The sequence below is a fragment of the Lissotriton vulgaris genome, chromosome 12, assembly GCF_964263255.1.
Source record: "Lissotriton vulgaris chromosome 12, aLisVul1.2, whole genome shotgun sequence".
NCBI lineage: Eukaryota > Metazoa > Chordata > Amphibia > Caudata > Salamandridae > Lissotriton > Lissotriton vulgaris.
This window is the reverse complement of record NC_141700.1, coordinates 725,279,654-725,299,510: the sequence shown is the minus strand read 5'-3', so window position 1 is coordinate 725,299,510 and position 19,857 is coordinate 725,279,654. Positions and strand designations below refer to the sequence as shown.

The window sequence follows — 19,857 nt, the reverse complement described above, 5'->3', positions numbered from 1 at the left end:
AGAGAAAAAAGTTGGAGGGAGGCCCTTAACTATGGGCCGCGGATGGTTCAAGTCAGGCAGGATGTAGCGTTGTCACGCAACTCTCTCTCTCGCTCGCTCTCTCTCTCTCTTTCTCACTCTCTCTCTCTCTGCTCAGCAGTGACACCAGTTCTGCTGGAGAGGCAGGGCCTCATTCTCCATGTGATCAAAGATGAGATAACCATGAAAAGTAGGAAATGCCCAACTTGTCTGCTCCTATGAGATCCTTCTAATTTGATCAGAAAAACTGTTCTAGTCTTGTTAAACATATGCAGTAAAGTTCTGTTTCACTTCACCAGCACTTGATTTCCATGTTTGCTTCTACAAAGACATGAGCCTGGTAAATATACTGTTTTCTGTCGAAATTGGCAACAATTTGGAATTTCCTGGGCTCAGAACAGCACCATTTGGCGAGAGAACGTCAGAATACTAACTCTGTCCAGGATGGGAAGGTACTGTAAAATAGTGGAAAGTAGGAGCTTATGCATCTTGTGTTGCTTGTGCCAATCTATTGGATTCTCTACACTCAAAAGTGTGCTTTCACACACATGCACATACATATAGATATGCATGCATGCAGACACGCAGACAGATCCATGTTTGCACTCACACAGATTCAGACAATTACCCATAATAATGCCCTGTTCTTGATCTACACTATTGTCCTATGAACATCAGTAGCTGCACTCTATAGTTGATCATATGTCACGCTCCCTTAATATGGACCCTGATGCACTGTGTAATTCATTGGCAGGTGATGGCGTCTGAGAGCCACAGGTTCCTAGACAATCCTCTCTATGCGGCTGGAATTCTGGTGGCTTGGGATCCTGCACCCTACTCTGCAAACCTCAATGAGGTAAGTGGCCTTGCCTAACCTGCTGTTTAAACCATTATAGGACTTTCATGCTGCAAACAAACACTGTGGTCTAGGCTTTAGTCTTGTTTTCTTGTAGGTAGCTGGAATAACAGGCCAGGTAAAACAAAACATTTTGGATGAAATGCTTAAATTAATCTCAGCCACTTGTAATTACTCTGGGCCACATTTTAAATCATTGTATTGGTCACTTGTGCCATAATAGACAAGGACCAGCCCTATGCACACAGTCTGAGCTCCACCCCAGAATGGAAGTAGTACTCAAACTGCTAGGCCATGGCCCATCTGAACAGAAATGTCAGCAACTCCAGACAGGCTTCAGGCTTGTTAGTAGTGAAGAGCATTTTAAGTCCCATGGCACAGTGAACTATGGCGCCCACGTCTGGGCATACCAAACAAACTTAGAGTACTCACTAAAAAGAAAATAAAGAGAGGAATGGAGGTGCTTGAATTAATCTCAGTCACTGCTTTGTGAAGCTGTGCTACTGCAATAGGAAAAAGCAATGACTCTCAGGCCTCGTATGCATTGGGGGAGACATTCAGGGAATTCAGAACTGGTATAGCATTGAGCCCCAACACTGCAACAGTAGTGAGTGTGGTATGTAGACTTTTTCACTACCTACACTGCAGCACCTAATTAAGCAGCTCTGCAGCTAGAGCTGCCAAAATGGCAGTGGGAAGGGTGGGAAGTGGAGCAGGGGTACAGAGGGAGCCCTCCGTTAAAAATAAAAATAAACAACAATCACTGTGATGCAAACACTGGCGATGAAAGTGTGTTATATTTGCTCCGCAGAGAAATATCCACAAATCAGCACTCAGCTATAGGTTCTGAAATGAACGTTGAGTGGGTTATGGGTATCACGGGCAAAAGAGTTGCACTTTTAGCCACCAGATACAATACAGTGCCATTTGCTGCCAACTGCAGAGGGTGAGGTGGATGATAAGATGCTTCAGACCCTTTCTTGTCCTTTTTGCCCATCAGTGGTTTAAGAAACCAGATTACCCAATCTTCACGCGATACAAGGAATACAGACAGAAGCATCCGAACCAACCATTCTACATCCTACACCCCCAGGTCCAATGGCGGTTGTGGGATATCATCCAGGAGAACGCGGCTGAGCGTATCCAACGGAACCCACCTTCATCAGGATTTTTGGGTGAGAACAGATAGAACAATGCAGGTCAACGCTCATCTGTGATGGCATTGAGGCGTCTTGGGTCTGGGAAGGGCATTATGGGAGTCCCAGCATATGAAGAGATGGCTGTCTCTTGGAGAGTTGAGTGTCTCAAGCCTATGAGTAGAGATGGACATCTTGTATGAGTTGGACAGCGTATGTGCTTATCTCAGACCAAAGGGGGGAGAGTAGCAGCTTGGGCCTGCAAGACCAAATGGGGGCAACTTCACATCCTGGTACTATGAGTTGAGAACAGCATTTTAGACATATTTATGGGTTGCCCATGATTACGGGAAGGGGTGGAGGGAGCTGGTGTCCAAGGCTTAAGGAGTGAAGTTCAGAGTCTCATGTCATTATAAAGTTCAGCATCTCAAATGTATGGTGGAGTTGGCTTTGTTCCACTCTACTGGGTCAATGTCAACTTTCAATGGCCGGGAAGAGTTGGGTCCTAAGGCATTTCTGATCAATGCGCCCAATTTTGTTAGCAAGTGGGCACCTCATGAAAATTGGATAAGATGAGCATGTATGAACCTACGGGGAAGCTGGCATAGTGAAGCATATCACAGTCTATGTTCAGAGTTCTGCCGCTTAGGTCTTTGAAGTGATGGGTATCTTAGGCATATGGACACAGGATGTCTTTTACCCACAGGAGTCTAGGAAGGATGCAGCCCAAAACAATGGCGTAGTCGGGCATTAAATCCATTTTGTGGAGTTTGGCATCTAGTGTAATCTCTGGCCTATCGATGAGCAGGTCACAGGGACAGACTGTCACACAAGTATGTTCTGCCACCTCTGATACTGCTCTTTGGGTGTGGTGGTGGTCCGCTGTACCGACTACTTCGATTCAGCTTTTGCCCTGGGTAGAGGGGCACACTTGAACTGTCCCACAGATGCTGTTCCTGCTCTGTGTGTGTGTGGAAAATGACTGAATTGCCTATGGGACATGTATCTACTTTGTGTGTACGAGAAATGGCTGAATGGATCACTGGCATATCGTTAGAACAAACAATATTGTGTCCAAAAATATTGTGCCAAGTACATACATTTCAATTTTTTTGTTTTCCTATACTTAACGCAAGTACAAAAGAATATTGTTTTAAAAAACATACACAAAATAGTATATATATATATATATATATATATATTTATATATATATATATATATATATATATATATATATATATATATATATATATATATATATATATATATATATATATATATATATATATATATATATATATTTCAAATTTCAAGTTCCAGTAAAGCGATCATTCTGAGTTTGTACTAGAAATATAGATATAGTTTAAATAGTAAATTTTGGATATTTTAGTATATAACTTTAATATAATGTGCACTAGAGCTATGGATGAAAGCCGTTTGCGCTTTTTGGCACGTGGTTATTCAGCTAATACGGTCACTAGGGCCATGGAACGAGCCAATAATCTGATCAGGGCAGAGATTCTAGTGCCCAAATCTAAGAATGATGTTGAGTCAGATACAGTACCCAAAGATAGCTCTAGAGTCGTGGTTACTTACAACCAGCAACATAGGGAAATCAGGCGGATCTTCAGCCGCAACTGGAACCTAGTGACGGGGGACCCCGTCATTGGGGGTTCAGTGGGCAGAAGGCCAGAGTTTTCCTTTAGGAAATCTACCTCCATGTCAGACAGGCTAGTGAAAAATCATTTGGAACCCCTAACATCTAAGACCTTTATGAATTTGAGGAAAGGGTTTCTGAAATGTTCCAGCTGTAAAGCCTGTAAAAATGGATGCAATACAACACGATATCTCATTCCTTTCAAGGAAGATCCAGTTCTGATAACTAAACAGTTATCTTGCAAAACGGAGTTTGCCGTTTATGTGCTGCAGTGCCCCTGTGAACTCAGGTATGTAGGGAGTACCCGGCTGCCGGTTCACAGGAGAATACTGCATCACTTGAGGGCAATCACCAATAAAGATCAAGCCTACCCTGTGGCACGCCATTTTCAGGCGGTACACCGGAGTGATCCCAAACATCTTGTCTATTTTGTTATAGATTGTGTGCCACCCCTGAACAGAGGGGGTAACAGGGATGGGCTGCTCAGGGTACTCAAAACTAGGTACATCTTAGAACTCAACAGTCGTGCCCCTGGAGGTCTTAACGCCAGTGAGGACCTATACACTTGTTTGTAGTTCATTTCAAGAAAAGAAGGTGTGCCTATACCATAGCTGGACTTAATCATACTGTTTAGTTACTAGAGTAGACTGTTCCAAATTCATAAATTGCAAAATTTACAGTCATTGGTATTGTTTTGCATTTTTAGGTTGCTGCCGTGTATTTACATCTGTCAGGTTGATAAATATGAAATAGGGAGGGGCTCTTCCCTTTTTAAAAAAACTGAGATACTTGCACTCAATCACTTTCAATATATTCTTTATTTGCAATTTTTGCGATGATGGCTGCTCCTTGTTACAAGTTGGGATTTAGATATTTTCAAATTTGTGTGTTTACATATGGTCTTTTGTTTACATACAGCACATGACACTTTACTGGAAATTCCCACTAGGGATATATTCTTTGAACGTTTTTTCAAAAAGGGTTAGTGAAACATTGTCCTCTTGTAAATCATGAAATTTAACAATGGTTTTAAACGAATTAATATTTATATATTTATATGTATATATTTATGAAGTTTTTTGTACATGTTATTTATTTGTGTATTTGCACATGTATATACTTCAGTTTATTTACCCACTATGGGTTATATTCAAGATGGAACAGGATTATACAAAATAACGATAGTCCTTCTGTTGTTTCCATGTACCCTTTTGAAAGAATGCTATGTTTGAAATGTGGTGGTTACAATTTAGTCCACCGTTTGTGTCTATGACTAAATGGATAAAATCCCATGTAACTTTGCGATCACATCATGTGATCAAGACAGTGGATACTGTCGAAACGCGTAATGGCGGGCATGCTGAGCGAGATTTGAGCTGAAATAAAATCACACTTGTTTGGCACCAGTTCTGGGTTCCTCTCTTCGTTTGTCCATAGCTGTGCAGGATTTCGCAGTTTTTGTGGATTTGGGACGAGTTCGCTTGAATATATATATATATATATATATATATATATATATATATATATATATATATATATATATATATATATATTTCAAATTTCAAGTTCCAGTAAAGCGATCATTCTGAGTTTGTACTAGAAATATAGATATAGTTTAAATAGTAAATTTTGGATATTTTAGTATATAACTTTAATATAATGTACATAAAGTACATTTTGCTAATAATAAATACTATATAAAAATGTATAATTATATAAACACAAGCACACACACACATATTTATGTGTGTGTAAATGTATATATATAGATATAAAGACCATTATTATTAAAAATATATATTTTACATTATATCAAATGTTTAATATATGTTTATGTGAAATGTTATAAAAACATATATATTATATATATATAAATAAGCCCAGACAGCCTCGCAAGCCCTTCCGGCATTCTCGGAGTGAATTGTAATACGGAGCAGAGGCTGACCCCCTGTATGGAAACCGGCATAAGACTGCGGATCTGAGCGGTAAAACGGATGCGCAGTGACAGCTGGAACCAGGGAACATCCCGCTAACTACAGCTGACCGGCGTCGGAGGCGAAGCAACTATTGTCACTTACACTCGTCTGTCCCGGTGTGGGCAGAACAGCCAGGTGATCGGCAGCAGCACGCTTCGGTGATTCCGATCGTGACTTGAGTGACGGCATGCCAGCATGCAAATAAACATCTAGGCAGCAAAGCATTTACCGCCAACGACCTCAGGGGTAGGAGCACCATTGAACATTACTATTTTGGTAAAACGGATTGAAAACGGTGCATCAAGTGCGGAAGCAAAAAGTTAACCAACAAAATGGCAACAGGATTAGAAGCTCGGAGAAAGCAAACTGCGGACAAGCTCTTCTTTGCGCAAGGAGTGACATCCACCAACTCCAATTCACCCCCACCTGGTCTCTCGGAGAAAATCAACCTTCAAGGCTTATTTATAACTCTTGAAAGATTATACAAAAAGGAGTTATCCAAGTGGTGGGAGGCGGAATCGCTTCAAAGATATATTGATGTTAAACGGGTCCCACGTGGACTGCGTATATTTACGATTTCCACCTACGAAAACCCAGACGAAGAAATGCTTGATGAATGGCAAAATAATTCCGCAGCCTGTTCTATGACCATGATGCAGATCCTTGTTAAATATGCGATCAAGGACCGTGCCAAACTGGTCGTTGAAATAGATAAAACATTGGAGGAAATAAGCAAAATCATCAGCAAGGAAGCCTTGGAGGAACATATGACCAACTTGATGAAAAAAGTTGACAAGTGGGAAGAGGAAATAACAGCTAAAAAACAGCGAAAGTTTCTAAGAGACTACAAGGATTATCAGGCGGGAAGAACACTGACATTTCATCGTAAATATGATCATCTCTTCGAAAAGAGGGACAAATCTAATGCCCCGCAGACAGGAGTCCCTACACCTACTGAAGATATAACGGAGAGCGATGTGTCAGATGGAAATTTGTCAGATGCGTCCACATCAGCAATCAATCAAGAAGCCACACCCAGACATCAAAAGAAATCGAATAATTTTTTATTGCAATTCCAAGTCATGAGCCAAAACCGGACAGAACATCATCAGGATGGAGGGGCTCAGAGAGGACGCGGGCGAGGAACCAGAGGAAAAACCAGAGGAACAGGCAAGCAAAACGGAGGAGGAACAAACGAAAGAAGAACTCCCATGGGAATGGATACCAGGAGCCGCACTCAGAAAGTATGACAGTGGTGAATTTATCTGAGAGACCACTCTCTAAAGCAGAAGAAGAGACGCTAGCACTTGGTTTATCCTTTTGTCCTTCATCCAATTTGAACTATGCCCAAACTAGGATTGACCTCTTCCTGTTCTCCCGCAAACTCAAGTTGAAGAAATGGTTCAACACTGCAGTACGAAATCCACGAAACGTGAGTAATTCCGACATTATAAGTACTATTGATGTAGGTGATATTGACTTACTGAATGAAATATATCCCACCCAAGACAGATTGGAAATGACTTCTGATCAAACTCCTGACTGGGAAGGATGGGTAGATGATATGAGTGGAAATCCTGGCAGTACTTTCAAGTCAAAGTCGATTTTCCTCCCCAATGTCCAAAGTGAAGCAATTGACATTTTTGAGAGAGGTGTCTTAAAAGACCTGAAAAACATAAGATATGTTAAGACACCATGGGACAAGAAGAACCTAACCGAATCACAAGCAAATGCACTTATGGATTTGAAAAATGATTCTAGCATTGTCATCCGACAATCGGATAAGGGTGGCAATGTGGTCATTCAGGACAAACAGAAGTATATAGCTGAAGGTCAGAGACAGTTGAGTGATAAGAATTGTTATTCCAGAAGCAATATGACTGAAGTATTGGGATCTTATATCAAGTATAGAAGCCTACTAACAGACTGGTTAGATAGAGGATTACTAGAGGAGGGTGAATATAAATACCTGTATTGCGCCCACCCCAGAATCCCTGTCTTATACTTACTCCCAAAACTTCATAAAAGCATGGCAGACCCTCCGGGAAGACCTATAGTCTCCTCAATAGGATCCCTGTTGGAGAACACTTCCAGGTTTATTGATTTTTTCTTAAGACCATACGTTGTTGCATTGCCCTCTTACCTAAAAGATACAACACACTTCTTGACGGTAATTGATGGGGTACACTGGGAGAAAGATTTTCTTCTGGTCTCACTGGACGTTAGCAGTCTGTACACATGCATAAAACATGAGCTTGGGCTAGAAGCCATCCAGCATTTCTTTAAAACGAGATCTATCACCTACTACCATCACTCGCAAATGCTGTTAAAAATGATCGAAGTCTGTTTGACCAACAATTTCTTTTTTTTTGATGAGGACATCTATAGACAGTCACAGGGTACGGCCATGGGAACCTGCTTCGCCCCCAGCTACGCGAATCTTTTCATGGGCTGGTGGGAGGAGCGGGTTGCCATGGAGATGGCCGAATTTTCCAACATTACCCTGTGGCTGCGCTATATTGATGACATTTTTTTCATTTGGAGGGGCACAGAAGAGGAAGCAGCATCCTTTGTAGCCAAGTTGAACAACAACAATTTAAATCTACAATTCACCAGCAACATCAGTAATAAATCTATAGAATTTCTTGATGTTATGGTTGAGGTAAAGGATGGGATAATTACATCCAAACTGTACCGGAAAAGCACAGCCGGGAACAGTATCCTGTATGCTGACAGCAACCACCCCTCCAATTTGATACGCAGTATCCCCTATGGGGAACTGCTGCGGGCAAAAAGAAACTGTAGCGATGACTCATCTTTTGAAATTGAACAAGATATCATGTGTAAAAGATTCCTTGAAAGAGGTTATAGTAAAAATATCATCAACAAAGCTAAACTCAGGGTTAAATCTTTACAAAGGAATGACCTACTGTATCCAAAAGTGCAAGAGAATAAAGATGAGGACACTGTGAGATTTATAACCACTTTTTCAGGGCAGGCAAATATTGTAAGACACATTTTAAAAAAACACTGGCATGTGTTGTTAACGGACACTCACTTAAGTACTAATCTGAGTAGCAATCCTCAAATTACTTTTAAAAAGAGTAAGAGCTTAAAAGATGAACTAAGCCACAACCATGTAAGATCAAGGGATGTGTCCAACAGTAGAAGACCGGCTGGTTTTCGCTGTTGTAAAAAATGTAAGGCTTGCAAGAACAGCACAGATTGCCAGACTCTGCCTATACCCAATCACAATAGAGATTTTGTGATAAGAAAGAATCTGACTTGCACCACCACATACTGTATATATGTACTCATCTGTCCTTGTCAGAAATGGTATATAGGCAGTACGAAACATGAGGCAAAAAAGAGGGTGCTGGAGCACTTAAGGGCCATCAGAAATAAGACCAAGCAGTACCCTGTTTCTCGTCACTTTGCAGAATTTCACTACAGTGATGAGAATCAAGTGCGATTGGTGGTTATTGACAGTGTCGATTTGGGTATGAGAGGTGGGAATCGAGAATTGTCAATGCGCAAACTAGAATCGAGATACATTGTTGAGCTCGAAAGTCTTGCCCCTAATGGGCTGAATATTAGTGAGGAGCTGGCAATTCATTTACATGAATGATTGATATATTTTTTGGTCTGAATACAGTTTGCTACAAAAGTATTTATGTCATGTTTTTAATCTTTTTTATTGCAGACTGATTATGGGCACTATCACTTATAAGGACAACTGATGGTTAGAAGATCAAGGCCTAGAGTTTCAGGAACATGTAACTAATATGCTGGAATGTAGATGACATACGATCTGTTAACTAGCCCACTGGGGCGAGACCTCAATTTTCTGCTAGCCCACTTGGGCGAGACTGTGAAAGACATAAACATTGCTAAATATCCAAAATGCAGCAGGATTTATTCCGCTTTTCCTTGCAGTATTATCACTCATTGGATACAATATGCAGATACTATAAGTTAACAGTGTCATTGACCAGTACATGTTAGAGTGCATAGTAGCATGCTGAATTTGCATGTTATAAGATGGCCGCCACAGTTGATGACTAAAATCACGTGAGGTGTTGTTTATTTGAATGTATTTAAACATGGTGTCACTTTGTAACTACGAGCGTGATCAAGGGTTCATCCCCGAAACGCGTCGTTTTTCCTGTTGCTGAAATTAAATTTATGCTGAAGCACTTGAGGTGTCCGAGTGGTTCTTTGGATACGAGGAGAACCTTAGGAGTGGATATATATATATATGTATATATCATAACAAAGATTAACAAATCAATTACAAACATTATAATAAAATATAAAAGATTTCAAATCCCGTAAAAAACATTTACTTAAAAAATTATACATATATGTACACACACACCTGTGAGGGAGCTGTGGAAAATGTATATATATATATATAACTATATATGATATCAATATATACACATATATATAGATACACACACATATGTATATACACACACACATACATATATATATATATATTCACTGAAAAAACCATAGGTTTCACACCAGTTATAGTTAGGAATTAGCATTTAAAAAACCTATTAAATTCACTGACAAAACCAGTTATAGTTAGCTGGAAATTTTACTGACATAAAACCATTGAAATTCCCACGTTATAGTTAGTTGGACTCACTATAACTTGCGTGCCTGCAATGCACTGCTGATGACGTCACATATTACATCACTCATGACATGGTCAGTGACATCACTCATGACATCACTGATGACACCATCCAGTGAATGTGTGTCTTTCTGAAAAATAAATTTGTTTTATATATGTATTTGTAAAGGTCGATGGAAGAATAAATGTTTAAAAAAGTGTGTAAATGAATGTTTTTTAAAAAAAAAATTGGTTGGTTAACTGGCTTATTAAGTGTATCTTAGTGAATACATATATTAGCGAGTATTGTGTAAATATTTAAATGTTTGTATCAGTGTTTCTCTTTGTGTATAAGTGGCTGCAGGGGTTGGTGACTGACTCACTGTTTGTATGTGTTTTGAAGACAGCATATGTGCAGGACTGTATGGGTGGACGAGTGTGTATATGTGTGTGTTAGTGAGTGAATGACTGTCTCACTAGTGTCTTCATTAGTAACGACATATGTTTTAATCTAGTATATGTGAGTATTGATGTATATAAGTGAGTATAGTATAGTATAGTATATATAGTGAGAGATTGTAGGAGTTCCTGTTTAAATAAGTATGTGTTTCTATAAGTGATTGTTTAAGAGAGTAAGTATGTGTAAGTTTCCTTAGAAGTAAGGTGGTAGTGTGTGTATAAATGTATATGCAAATAAATGGATGTTCAATAGTTTATGTGCATGTATGAGTATGTGTGTGAGTAACTTTTGGATGACTGCTGATGTGTAACAGGATGTATAGGTGTATCACTACATATGATGAGTGAGTATATATATGAGTGACTATATAGAACTGTTGGTGAATGAGTGGATGAGTATATAGATGGTGGAATTACCGAATTGGTTGTTGTTACTGGTTTGGGTATCTCCATTTTTTTGAAAATGTTTGTTTCTATTTTTGAATATGTGTTTCAAGCGTTACATTACACTGAAATTAGGTCTGTCACTCTGTCACAAGGATGGTGTCATCAGTGATGTCATGAGTGATGTCACTGACCATGTCATGAGTGATGTAATATGTGACGTCATCAGCAGTGTATTGCAGGCGCGCAAGTTATAGTGAGTCCAACTAACTATAACGTGGGAATTTCAATGGTTTTATGTCAGTAAAATTTCCAGCTAACTATAACTGGTTTTGTCAGTGAATTTAATAGGTTTTTTAAATGCTAATTCCTAACTATAACTGGTGTGAAACCTATGGTTTTTTCAGTGAATTTCAAAGGTTTTTTAAATGCTAATTCCTAACTATAACTGGTGTGAAACCTATGGTTTTTTCAGTGAATTTCAAAGGTTTTTTTAATGCTAATTCCTAACTATATAAGACCTGAAAGCCCACCAGGAATCTCCAGTATGCGCCAGGGGACTGCATTGCAGAGAGGTGTAATGAAGCCACAACCCTTTTTACACCTCTCTGCAACGCAGCCCCCGTGCATGTTTGAAGAGGGGAAACTAATTCCCCTTGCATACTGGGGGCCCCTGGGGGCCAATTAGCCCACCTGGAACCTCCAGTATGCGCCTGGGGCTGCATTGCAGAGGTGTAATGAGACTATGCCCCTTGTTACACCTCTCTGCAACGCAGCCCACTGCCGCGTTTGCAGAGGGGGAACTAATTCCCCTTGCATACTGGGGGTCCCTGGGGTCAACTAGTCCACCAGGAGCCTCCAGTATGCGCGAGGGAGCTGCATTGCAGAGAAGTGTAATGAGGCCACACCCTTGTTACACCTCTCTGCAATGCAGGCCACTGGCGCGTTTGCAGAGGGAGGACTAATTCCCCTTGCATACTGGGGGTCCCTGGATCATATCTGCCCAAACACCGATATTCCGAACGATTGTAAATGACTTTTCTTGAGAAACATTTGGATTTGGATTATCATGTCCTATACTTTGGAATTTTTGAAAGACTGACTTTGAGGATGCTATAAATTACTCAAGTCTGCCCGAATTGTGTGGGTAAAATTGATACCTAGTCACTTTTAATGAGAATATACTTATGTCTCGTCTAACATTTGGAAGAAATATCTAGTTATATGACAACGGGATACCGACATAACTTGAAGGAAATAAGAACGCCCTGAAGAAGTTCTGTTGTACAGAACGAAACGTTTCGGCTGGCTGTGGTACATAAACTTAAGGAAAATAAAAGCATTTGAATATACACCAAGATTCAGCGCTTCAATAAGTACTCTAAGTGATATGATTTGATTGGACTCATTGTGAAAGTGGTGCTGTGCCAAACTTTGGAATATTCTCCACTACTCTCTACTACTTACTCTCTCCTACTCTCTACTACTCACTCTCTACTGCTCTCTACTACTCACTCTACTACTTACTCTCTACTACTCTCTACTACTCACTCTCTACTACTCACTCTCTACTACTCTCTACTACTCACTCTACTATTCACTCTACTACTCTCTACTACTCACTCTGCTACTCTCTCTACTGCTCTCTACTACTCTCTACTACTCACTCTCTACTCTCTATTACTCACTCTCTACTCTCTACCTCTCTCTTCTTCTCTCTCTACTAATCTCTACCTCTCTACCGCTACCTCTCTACCTCTCTACCTCTACACCTCTACCTCTCTACCTCTCTCTACACGCACACATATAGACATATATGCATATATATATGTGCATATGCATTTATATATATGTATGTGTATGTATAAAAAACAACAACTAAACATTTTTTTTTCTAAACAGCTACTTTTAAAACTGTCATTCTTTTTCCCCATGGTACGCTCCCCGGTGCGCGTACCGGGCGCTCCCCCCGCGAAAATAAAAAAAAAAAATTTTTTTTTTTTGCCCCGCGGGGCCCTTTTATGGCCCCCACATCAAACCTAGGGGGTCAAGGGGGGGTCTACTCTGCCCCCTTATGGTCATTTCCCTCTTTGTTTTGGCCACCTCTCGTGTCTCGATCCTACCGAGACACAAGATGGCGGCCGCTCCGGACTGTTTAGAATGTTTACAGACACCCCAGAGCCAATCAGCTTTCTGCGCGCAAGTCGCGTGGCGCGCCCGGTGCGCGTACCGGTGCGCGTACCGGAGCGCTGCTATAGATATATATATTTTTTTGAACCTTAATTACTCAAAATCCACTGGAGCACATATCTTGAGACATAGCAAAGGCACATCGGGCTACCAGTCCCTACAATTTTGCCAAGTTTGGTGGAAATCCATTCAGCCGTTCGGGCTAAAAGTGAAATCGACCGCCCTATGGAAATTAACATGGGGAAAACGCGTTTTGGGACCCCCCTTTTATCTCGGCCCCCGCTTGACGAATCCCCCCCAAACTTTCAGGGAAGGACCGGAACGCCGCGAGGCCATTTTGAGGAAATTTTCAGGCAGATTCGTCAACCGGCGCCAAAGTTATTCCAAATAGAATTTTGAGATTTAACATTGAAAAAAATCCTAACTATAACTACCTACTGGCGACCTGGTATATATATATACAAATAATTTAGAAGTAATAAATATACTAATAATACATATTTTTAAACAATATTAGAAAAAGTCTAACAATAATAGATATACTATTCCCACTCCATCCTGTGCAACATTAGGGAACGTGCTGAACTTTGGAGGGGTAAAATATACCATCCGACGCTAGTCTGTACAACTGTAGGGAAAACATTGTACTTCAGAGGTGTAAAATTTACCATTCTGACTCCAGTCTGTGCAACAGTAGGAAAAGTGTTGGACTTCAAAGGAATTAAATTGACCACTCCCACTTCCATATAGGCTAAATTAGGGAAAACATTGGACTTTGGAAGCATCAAATTTACTATTCCCACTCCAGTTTGTGAGAAGCGATATTTTTTAACAACTTTATTATTGAGAACGGTATTAACAAGAACAATATTCTTGAAAACGATATTACTTACTTTAAAAAATCGATATTCTTAACAACAATATTTCTGCATCACAATATTTTCTGTTACACTAAATTTGGCAGGAAGCTGGATCAGCGGCGGCTGGTGACTTTCGAAAGTGATGAGGCGTTTAGCTTCTTTCCATCTTTCACGGCACGAGCAAAGCAGACATGCAGTCCCAAGGTCTGAGCTGCATAATGTAAAAGTGGAAATCCTCTGACCAATTCCGGCTTCCCCACTTCACCAAACCCGTTTGATCCTATGCAAATATTTTATTTTGCCAAGTCTCATTTTTCTTCATTATCACATATGAGTGCGCCTTAAAATCTGCAAGTTTAGGATATGCTCTGTACAAAGATATCCTGCTTGATTTCACAGAATATAATGCTGCTTAAGGTATAATAAACTAGCCCACATATATGGTGTACAAAAACTCACTAACAGCATTGTTGTTAGGGTGAGGACACATGAATGTTTCTAAATTCATATTTAAAAAAATTATTTTTAACAACAGCAGGCACACACATATTGCTTGCCTGACATTCACTGGAGAGGGGACAGGGAGTCCTTTCCTATTGAATGTGTGGTGCAGCAAGAATAAAAGCTACTGGCAGACATAATCCCAACAAACACCCCAGGGACTAACAAACACCCCTGCAGCCCCCGCGGTGCGGTGCAGGGTGGCCCCACTCTCTTCAGTAAATGAAGGGGGCCTGGCCCCCTCAGCTCTTCGGTGAGAGCTGTGAGAGAGGCTTGCACTAAAGCAAGCCTCTCTCCCTCTAAAGCAGGTGCAGGCAGAGGGGAGAAGGGTGCAAGGTAGAGAAGGGTGCAAGGCAGAGGGGGAGAAGGGTGCAAGGCAGAGATGGGAAGGGTGCAAGGCAGAGAGGAGAAGGGTGCACGGCAGAGAGGAGAAAGGTGCAAGGCAGAGGGGGGAAGGGTGCAAGGCAGAGAGGAGAAGGGTGCAAGGCAGAGGGGAGAAGGGTGCAAGGCAGAGGGGAGAAGGGTGCAAGGCAGAGGGGAGAATGGTACAAGGTAGAAAAGGGTGCAAGGTGGAGGGGGAGAAGTGTGCAAGGGGGCGAGAAGGGTGCAAGGGGAGGGCGAGAAGGGTGCAAGGCAGAGGGGAGATGGGTGCAAGGGGGATGGTGATGAAGTTAAAAATGTGCCCCCCCCGAAACATTTCTGCGGACGCCCATGGCCATGGCAACACACACTACTTTGTGAGAGAGAGTGGCAGAGAATTGAGAGAGAGTGGAGTGAGAGAGAGAGTGGATAGAGAGAGAGTGGAGAGAGAGAGAGAGTAGAGAGATAGAGAGTAGAGAGAGAGGGTGGAGAGAGAGAGGGTGGAGAGAGAATGGAGAGAGAGTGGAGAGAGTGAGTGGAGGGAGAGAGTGGAGAGAGACAGTGGAGCGAGAGAGTGGAGAGAGAGTAGAAAGAGAGTGGAGAGAGAGTGAGAGAGAGTGAGAGAGAGTGGAGAGAGAGTAGAGAGAGTAGAGAGAGTGGAGCGAGAAAGTGGAGAGAGACAGTGGAGAGAAAGAGTGGAGAGAGAGTGGAGGGAGACAGTGGAGAGAGAGTGGAGAGAGAGAGAGTGGGTAGAGAGAGTAGAGCGAGTGGAGAGAGAGACAGTGGAGAGAGAGTAGAGAGAGAGTAGAGATAGATTAGAGGGAGAGAGTGCAGACAGAGTAGAGAGAGACAGTGGAGAGAGAGAGTGGAGAGAGAGTGGAAAGAGAGTGGAGAGAGAGTGGAGAGAGAGTGGAAAGAGAGTGAGAGAGTAGAGAGGGTAGAGAGAGTGGAGAGACAGTGTAGAGAGACAGCAGAGAGAGACAGTGGAAAGAGAGAGAGTGGAGAGAGAGTAGAGAGAGAGAGTGGAGAGAAAGTGGAGATAGACAGTGGAGGGAGAGAGTGGAGAGGCAGTGGAGAGAGTGAGCGAGAGAGTGGAGAGAGAGAGGTTGGAGAGAGAGAGTGGGGAGAGACAGTGGGGAGAGAGTGGAGAGAGAGTGGAGAGCGAGAGTGGAGAGAGAAAGAGTGGAGAGAGAGTAGAGAGAGAGAGAAGAGAGAGAGAGTGGAAGGAGAGAGAGAGAGTGGAGAGAGAGAGAGGAGAGAGAGAGAGAGAGAGAGAGAGAGAGAGAGAGAGAGAGAGAGAAAGTGGAGAGAGAGAGGGAGTGGGGAAAGAGAGAGTGGAGGGAGACAGTGGAGAGAGAGTGGAAACAGAGTGGAGAGAGATTGAGAGAGTGGAGAGAGAGACAGTGGAGGGAGACACAGTAGAGAGAGACAGTGGAGAGAAAGTGGTGAGAGAGACAGTGGAGAGAGAGTGGAGAGAGAGACTGTGGAGATAAAGTGGGTAGAGTTGGGAGAGAGAATGGAGAGAGAGAGAGAGAGAGAGAGAGAGAGGAGAGAGAGTAGAGACTGGCTGATTCAGAGACTGAATACTGACTGACAGAGAGACTGACTGGCTGAGAAACTGACAGAGAGAGAGAGAGACTGACTGACTGAGAGAGACTGACTGACTGACAGAAAGAGAGAAGGAGCAGTGGATGCACTTTTGTCAAAACTGAACGTTGAGTGGGCCCGATGTTGTATATCATGTCAGGAGTCTGCATCAGGGAACCCACCTAAAATTGGGCAGACTTCCCCGGCCTGTTGATGGCAGGGACCCTGTAATGAATGGACCACCACATATCATAGCCTGCTGGCAGACTAAGCCCAACCTTTGACTCCACCATCCAGTGTTACTTATAATGGCTGCATTGGTGACAGTGGCGTAACAACAGTCCTGCATTCCCTGCAGTATGGCGGGTCGCTGGCCTGAGAGCTCCAGACTGGCACGGAGGATGGGAGGGGGGCCCCCTCAAGTTTCGTTACGCCACTGGCACACCCCCTTACTCAGATAAGTCAAAAGAAGCCTAAAAAGGCGCATGGATGTTTCTTTATTTGCGCCTGCCTCTTTTGCAGTTGCAGCTTAGTCTGGGAGTCTGAGGATGACAACCACGAAGACCAGAGTCACACTGGCAGCCATGTGAGTGCAGCATTTCCGGTTCCTCCATGCTCCTAGCTCCATTCACTGCCCGCAGCCGCCATGCCGGGGCCAATCTCCATCCCTTCTACTCCTCAAGAAGCCAGATCCCCTGCTCTCCTCGACCCTCTCCCCACATGCCTGGCATACAACATTGTTCTGAATAAAAAAAAAAAAAACAATCCCATCAATGTAAATGGGAAACGTGAATGTGAATTAATTTTCAGAAACAGTGAACGATCAAAGATTACAGCTCAATACATTTCCATGTTAAAGAGGTGTCATGAAAAGTTAAATGAGATTAATGGCTCACTCAGGAAGCCTTACAGGTTCTGAAGAAAAAAGGGTTTCGTAAAAGTGTTGCAGCTGAAAAAAACAGTAGTTTTGCATTTTTTGCCTCTGCTCTGATGGTACACTGCTCGGCTGTAACATTTCTGAAGAATTGACAATCACTTTAGAGCTGATTGCAGCAAATTGCAATTTAATTTGTGGCTTCCACGTCTTGGATTCTGAGTAAATATTGGCCTATTATTTATGGCGCGGCCACTTAATGTCTTTATTCTCTCCAGACTGAGCAAGGGATTTAATTTCCTCAAATTTTCTTCCTCACATTAATGAAATAAAATTAGTCAAAGCCAGAAATAGGCCCGCTGGGCCTCCACCCTGCTCGGGGGGTGGGAGGGGGGCTAGGAAAGGGGGCACTGTATCTGTCAGATGGACAGGACGCCGCTTGGCATGTGATCTAAGGTGACTCGAAGGTCCAATAAAACATGTGCTCTTTATTTTCGGCGCGCTGCCCTCTGTCTGTCGGTCTTATAGGCCTTATGGACAGCTCGTGCCCACAGATCACTTCCCACCTGGTGGCAAGGCTGCAGCTGTCTACTTTCTCAAGAAGGGGGAAGAGCCCTTGAGTCTGGCGGGGTCACGGAGGCAGCTGCTGACTGGGATAAACTCCTAGCGGCTGGAAGTGTCAGCACAGGCTGGTGTGTGCCTCAAGCCCTCAGGGATGAGCGGGTTGGGCCGAAGGGAAGGAAAGGGAGTTAAGGAACAGATGGTGGTTCAGGATGACGTCCTACAGTGTGCTCCTAACCTACCCTGGAGCTGCTCTTATGTTGTTTTCAGCATGAGAAAGACAAGATTGGTTTGAGCAGGCTAAACCAGCGCTCCTTTTGAGCCTAGGTGCCTGTAATCCGAGGCTGGTTAACAGGTCTGGGATTCAGTGACGGCTGGTGACATTTGAAAGTGGTGAGGCATAAAATAATTGTCGTACTGCACTGTGGCGAGTGAGCGAGCAGATCAACCTGGGCAGGGTTCGAGGGTTTCCCCCCCGCCCCCCGAGAAAATTATGAAAAAAGAGTGGATAAATAGTGCATTTTCATGCAAATTACAGAAATTAAAGTAATAATAATACATTTAAATGACCTAACGCATGAAGTCAAGTTGCAATAAAGTAATTAGAAGTAGCAATGAGAAGTAGACCTTAAAACATGTAAAATAAATTACAGCATGGGTTTTAGTGAAATATAAGATATAATATAATGACTTTCTCAAGTAAATGTGCTGGAGATTAGACTCTCAAAAGAGCTCCTAGGCTGCTGCTCAGTGCCTATGGCCTCATTACTGACAGTGCATCGCAAAGTGACAGGGCAAAGTTTGACCAAATGATTTTTTTAAAAAGGAGACATTTCTCATTAATATTGATTAATATTGATTAATATTGATATTGATTTGCAAGATTTGCAGACCAGGGGTATCATGTGGAGTCCATATTATGGGATCAGTGTCTCTGCTGTGCTTAATTTTTGCCAGTGGTTGCAGGTGGTGGGCACTGGATTTATTTGTGGGGACTGCAACTTATTATTCATCAACAGGCGTATCCAGATTCAGAGCAAGGGTGATAAAGTCAGAAAAGGGAGAAAGACAGAAGTAAAGGAAGGTAAGAAAAGAGAGACAAGGAGATAAAGCAGGGATGCAAAAGAAACTAACGAGTGAGTTAAACAGACAGGAAGTACTGGGTGGTGGAAGGGAGAGACCTTAAGTGGAATCAAGAATATGCAGCACTTGTAGTGGGCAACCCTAGCATGTGGGATAGCTGGCAGCAGGTTTCTACAGGAACTTTTGTTTGTTTGTTTGTTTTTGCACTTATATAGCGCAAACTCAACCAGACGCTATCAGGGCGCTTTACATGATTACCAATTGCATTACAGACTGACATATTCATTTTGAGATTAAGAGAGTTGTCTAGAATCCCAGGAGACTTCGGCCAGACTCAACCTGGAGCCATGTTAAATCTGATCTTTCCCAACCTCAAATAGAAACAGACTTTCAATATAATTGCTGCCAGGCCTCACCACTGAGGCCTCATATAGAGAGGCAACACAATTTATGCTAGAATTGGAGCAATGTCACATGTTTTTGAAGTTGTAGGTGATATATACATTTTTGAACTCTTTCAGAGGTTCCACTGACCTACCACAGTTTGTAAACATTAACAATCACAATCACGCTCAATGAAACACATTAGGTAATAGTTTAATTTACTATCCAACACCTTCCCTACTATCCATGGGGACTGGAGTTGGAATAGTAGATTAAACTATTCACTATCCAGCACCCCCCAACGCAAGTCGTTGTAACGACTTGCGTTGAAAAACCTGAGTTGTAA

General features: G+C 42.3%; 1 protein-coding gene across 2 annotated transcripts in view; it reads left to right on the top strand.

Annotated features, from left to right (window-relative positions):
* Window positions 1-19,857, top strand: part of LOC147678388 (beta-galactoside alpha-2,6-sialyltransferase 1-like) — a 109,632-nt gene that overhangs the window by 79,301 nt on the left and 10,474 nt on the right. Inside the window, exons 5-7 of one of the 2 annotated variants that reach the window (XM_086945984.1) lie at window positions 773-874; window positions 1,875-2,049; window positions 9,348-9,840. In XM_086945984.1, the coding sequence (XP_086802110.1) occupies window positions 773-874; window positions 1,875-2,049; window positions 9,348-9,352 (282 nt within the window). In that variant the 3' untranslated portion in view covers window positions 9,353-9,840. Of the gene's footprint in view, window positions 1-772; window positions 875-1,874; window positions 2,050-9,347; window positions 9,841-19,857 lie in introns of those variants that run through there. The other variant, XM_086945983.1, reaches the window with a different exon arrangement.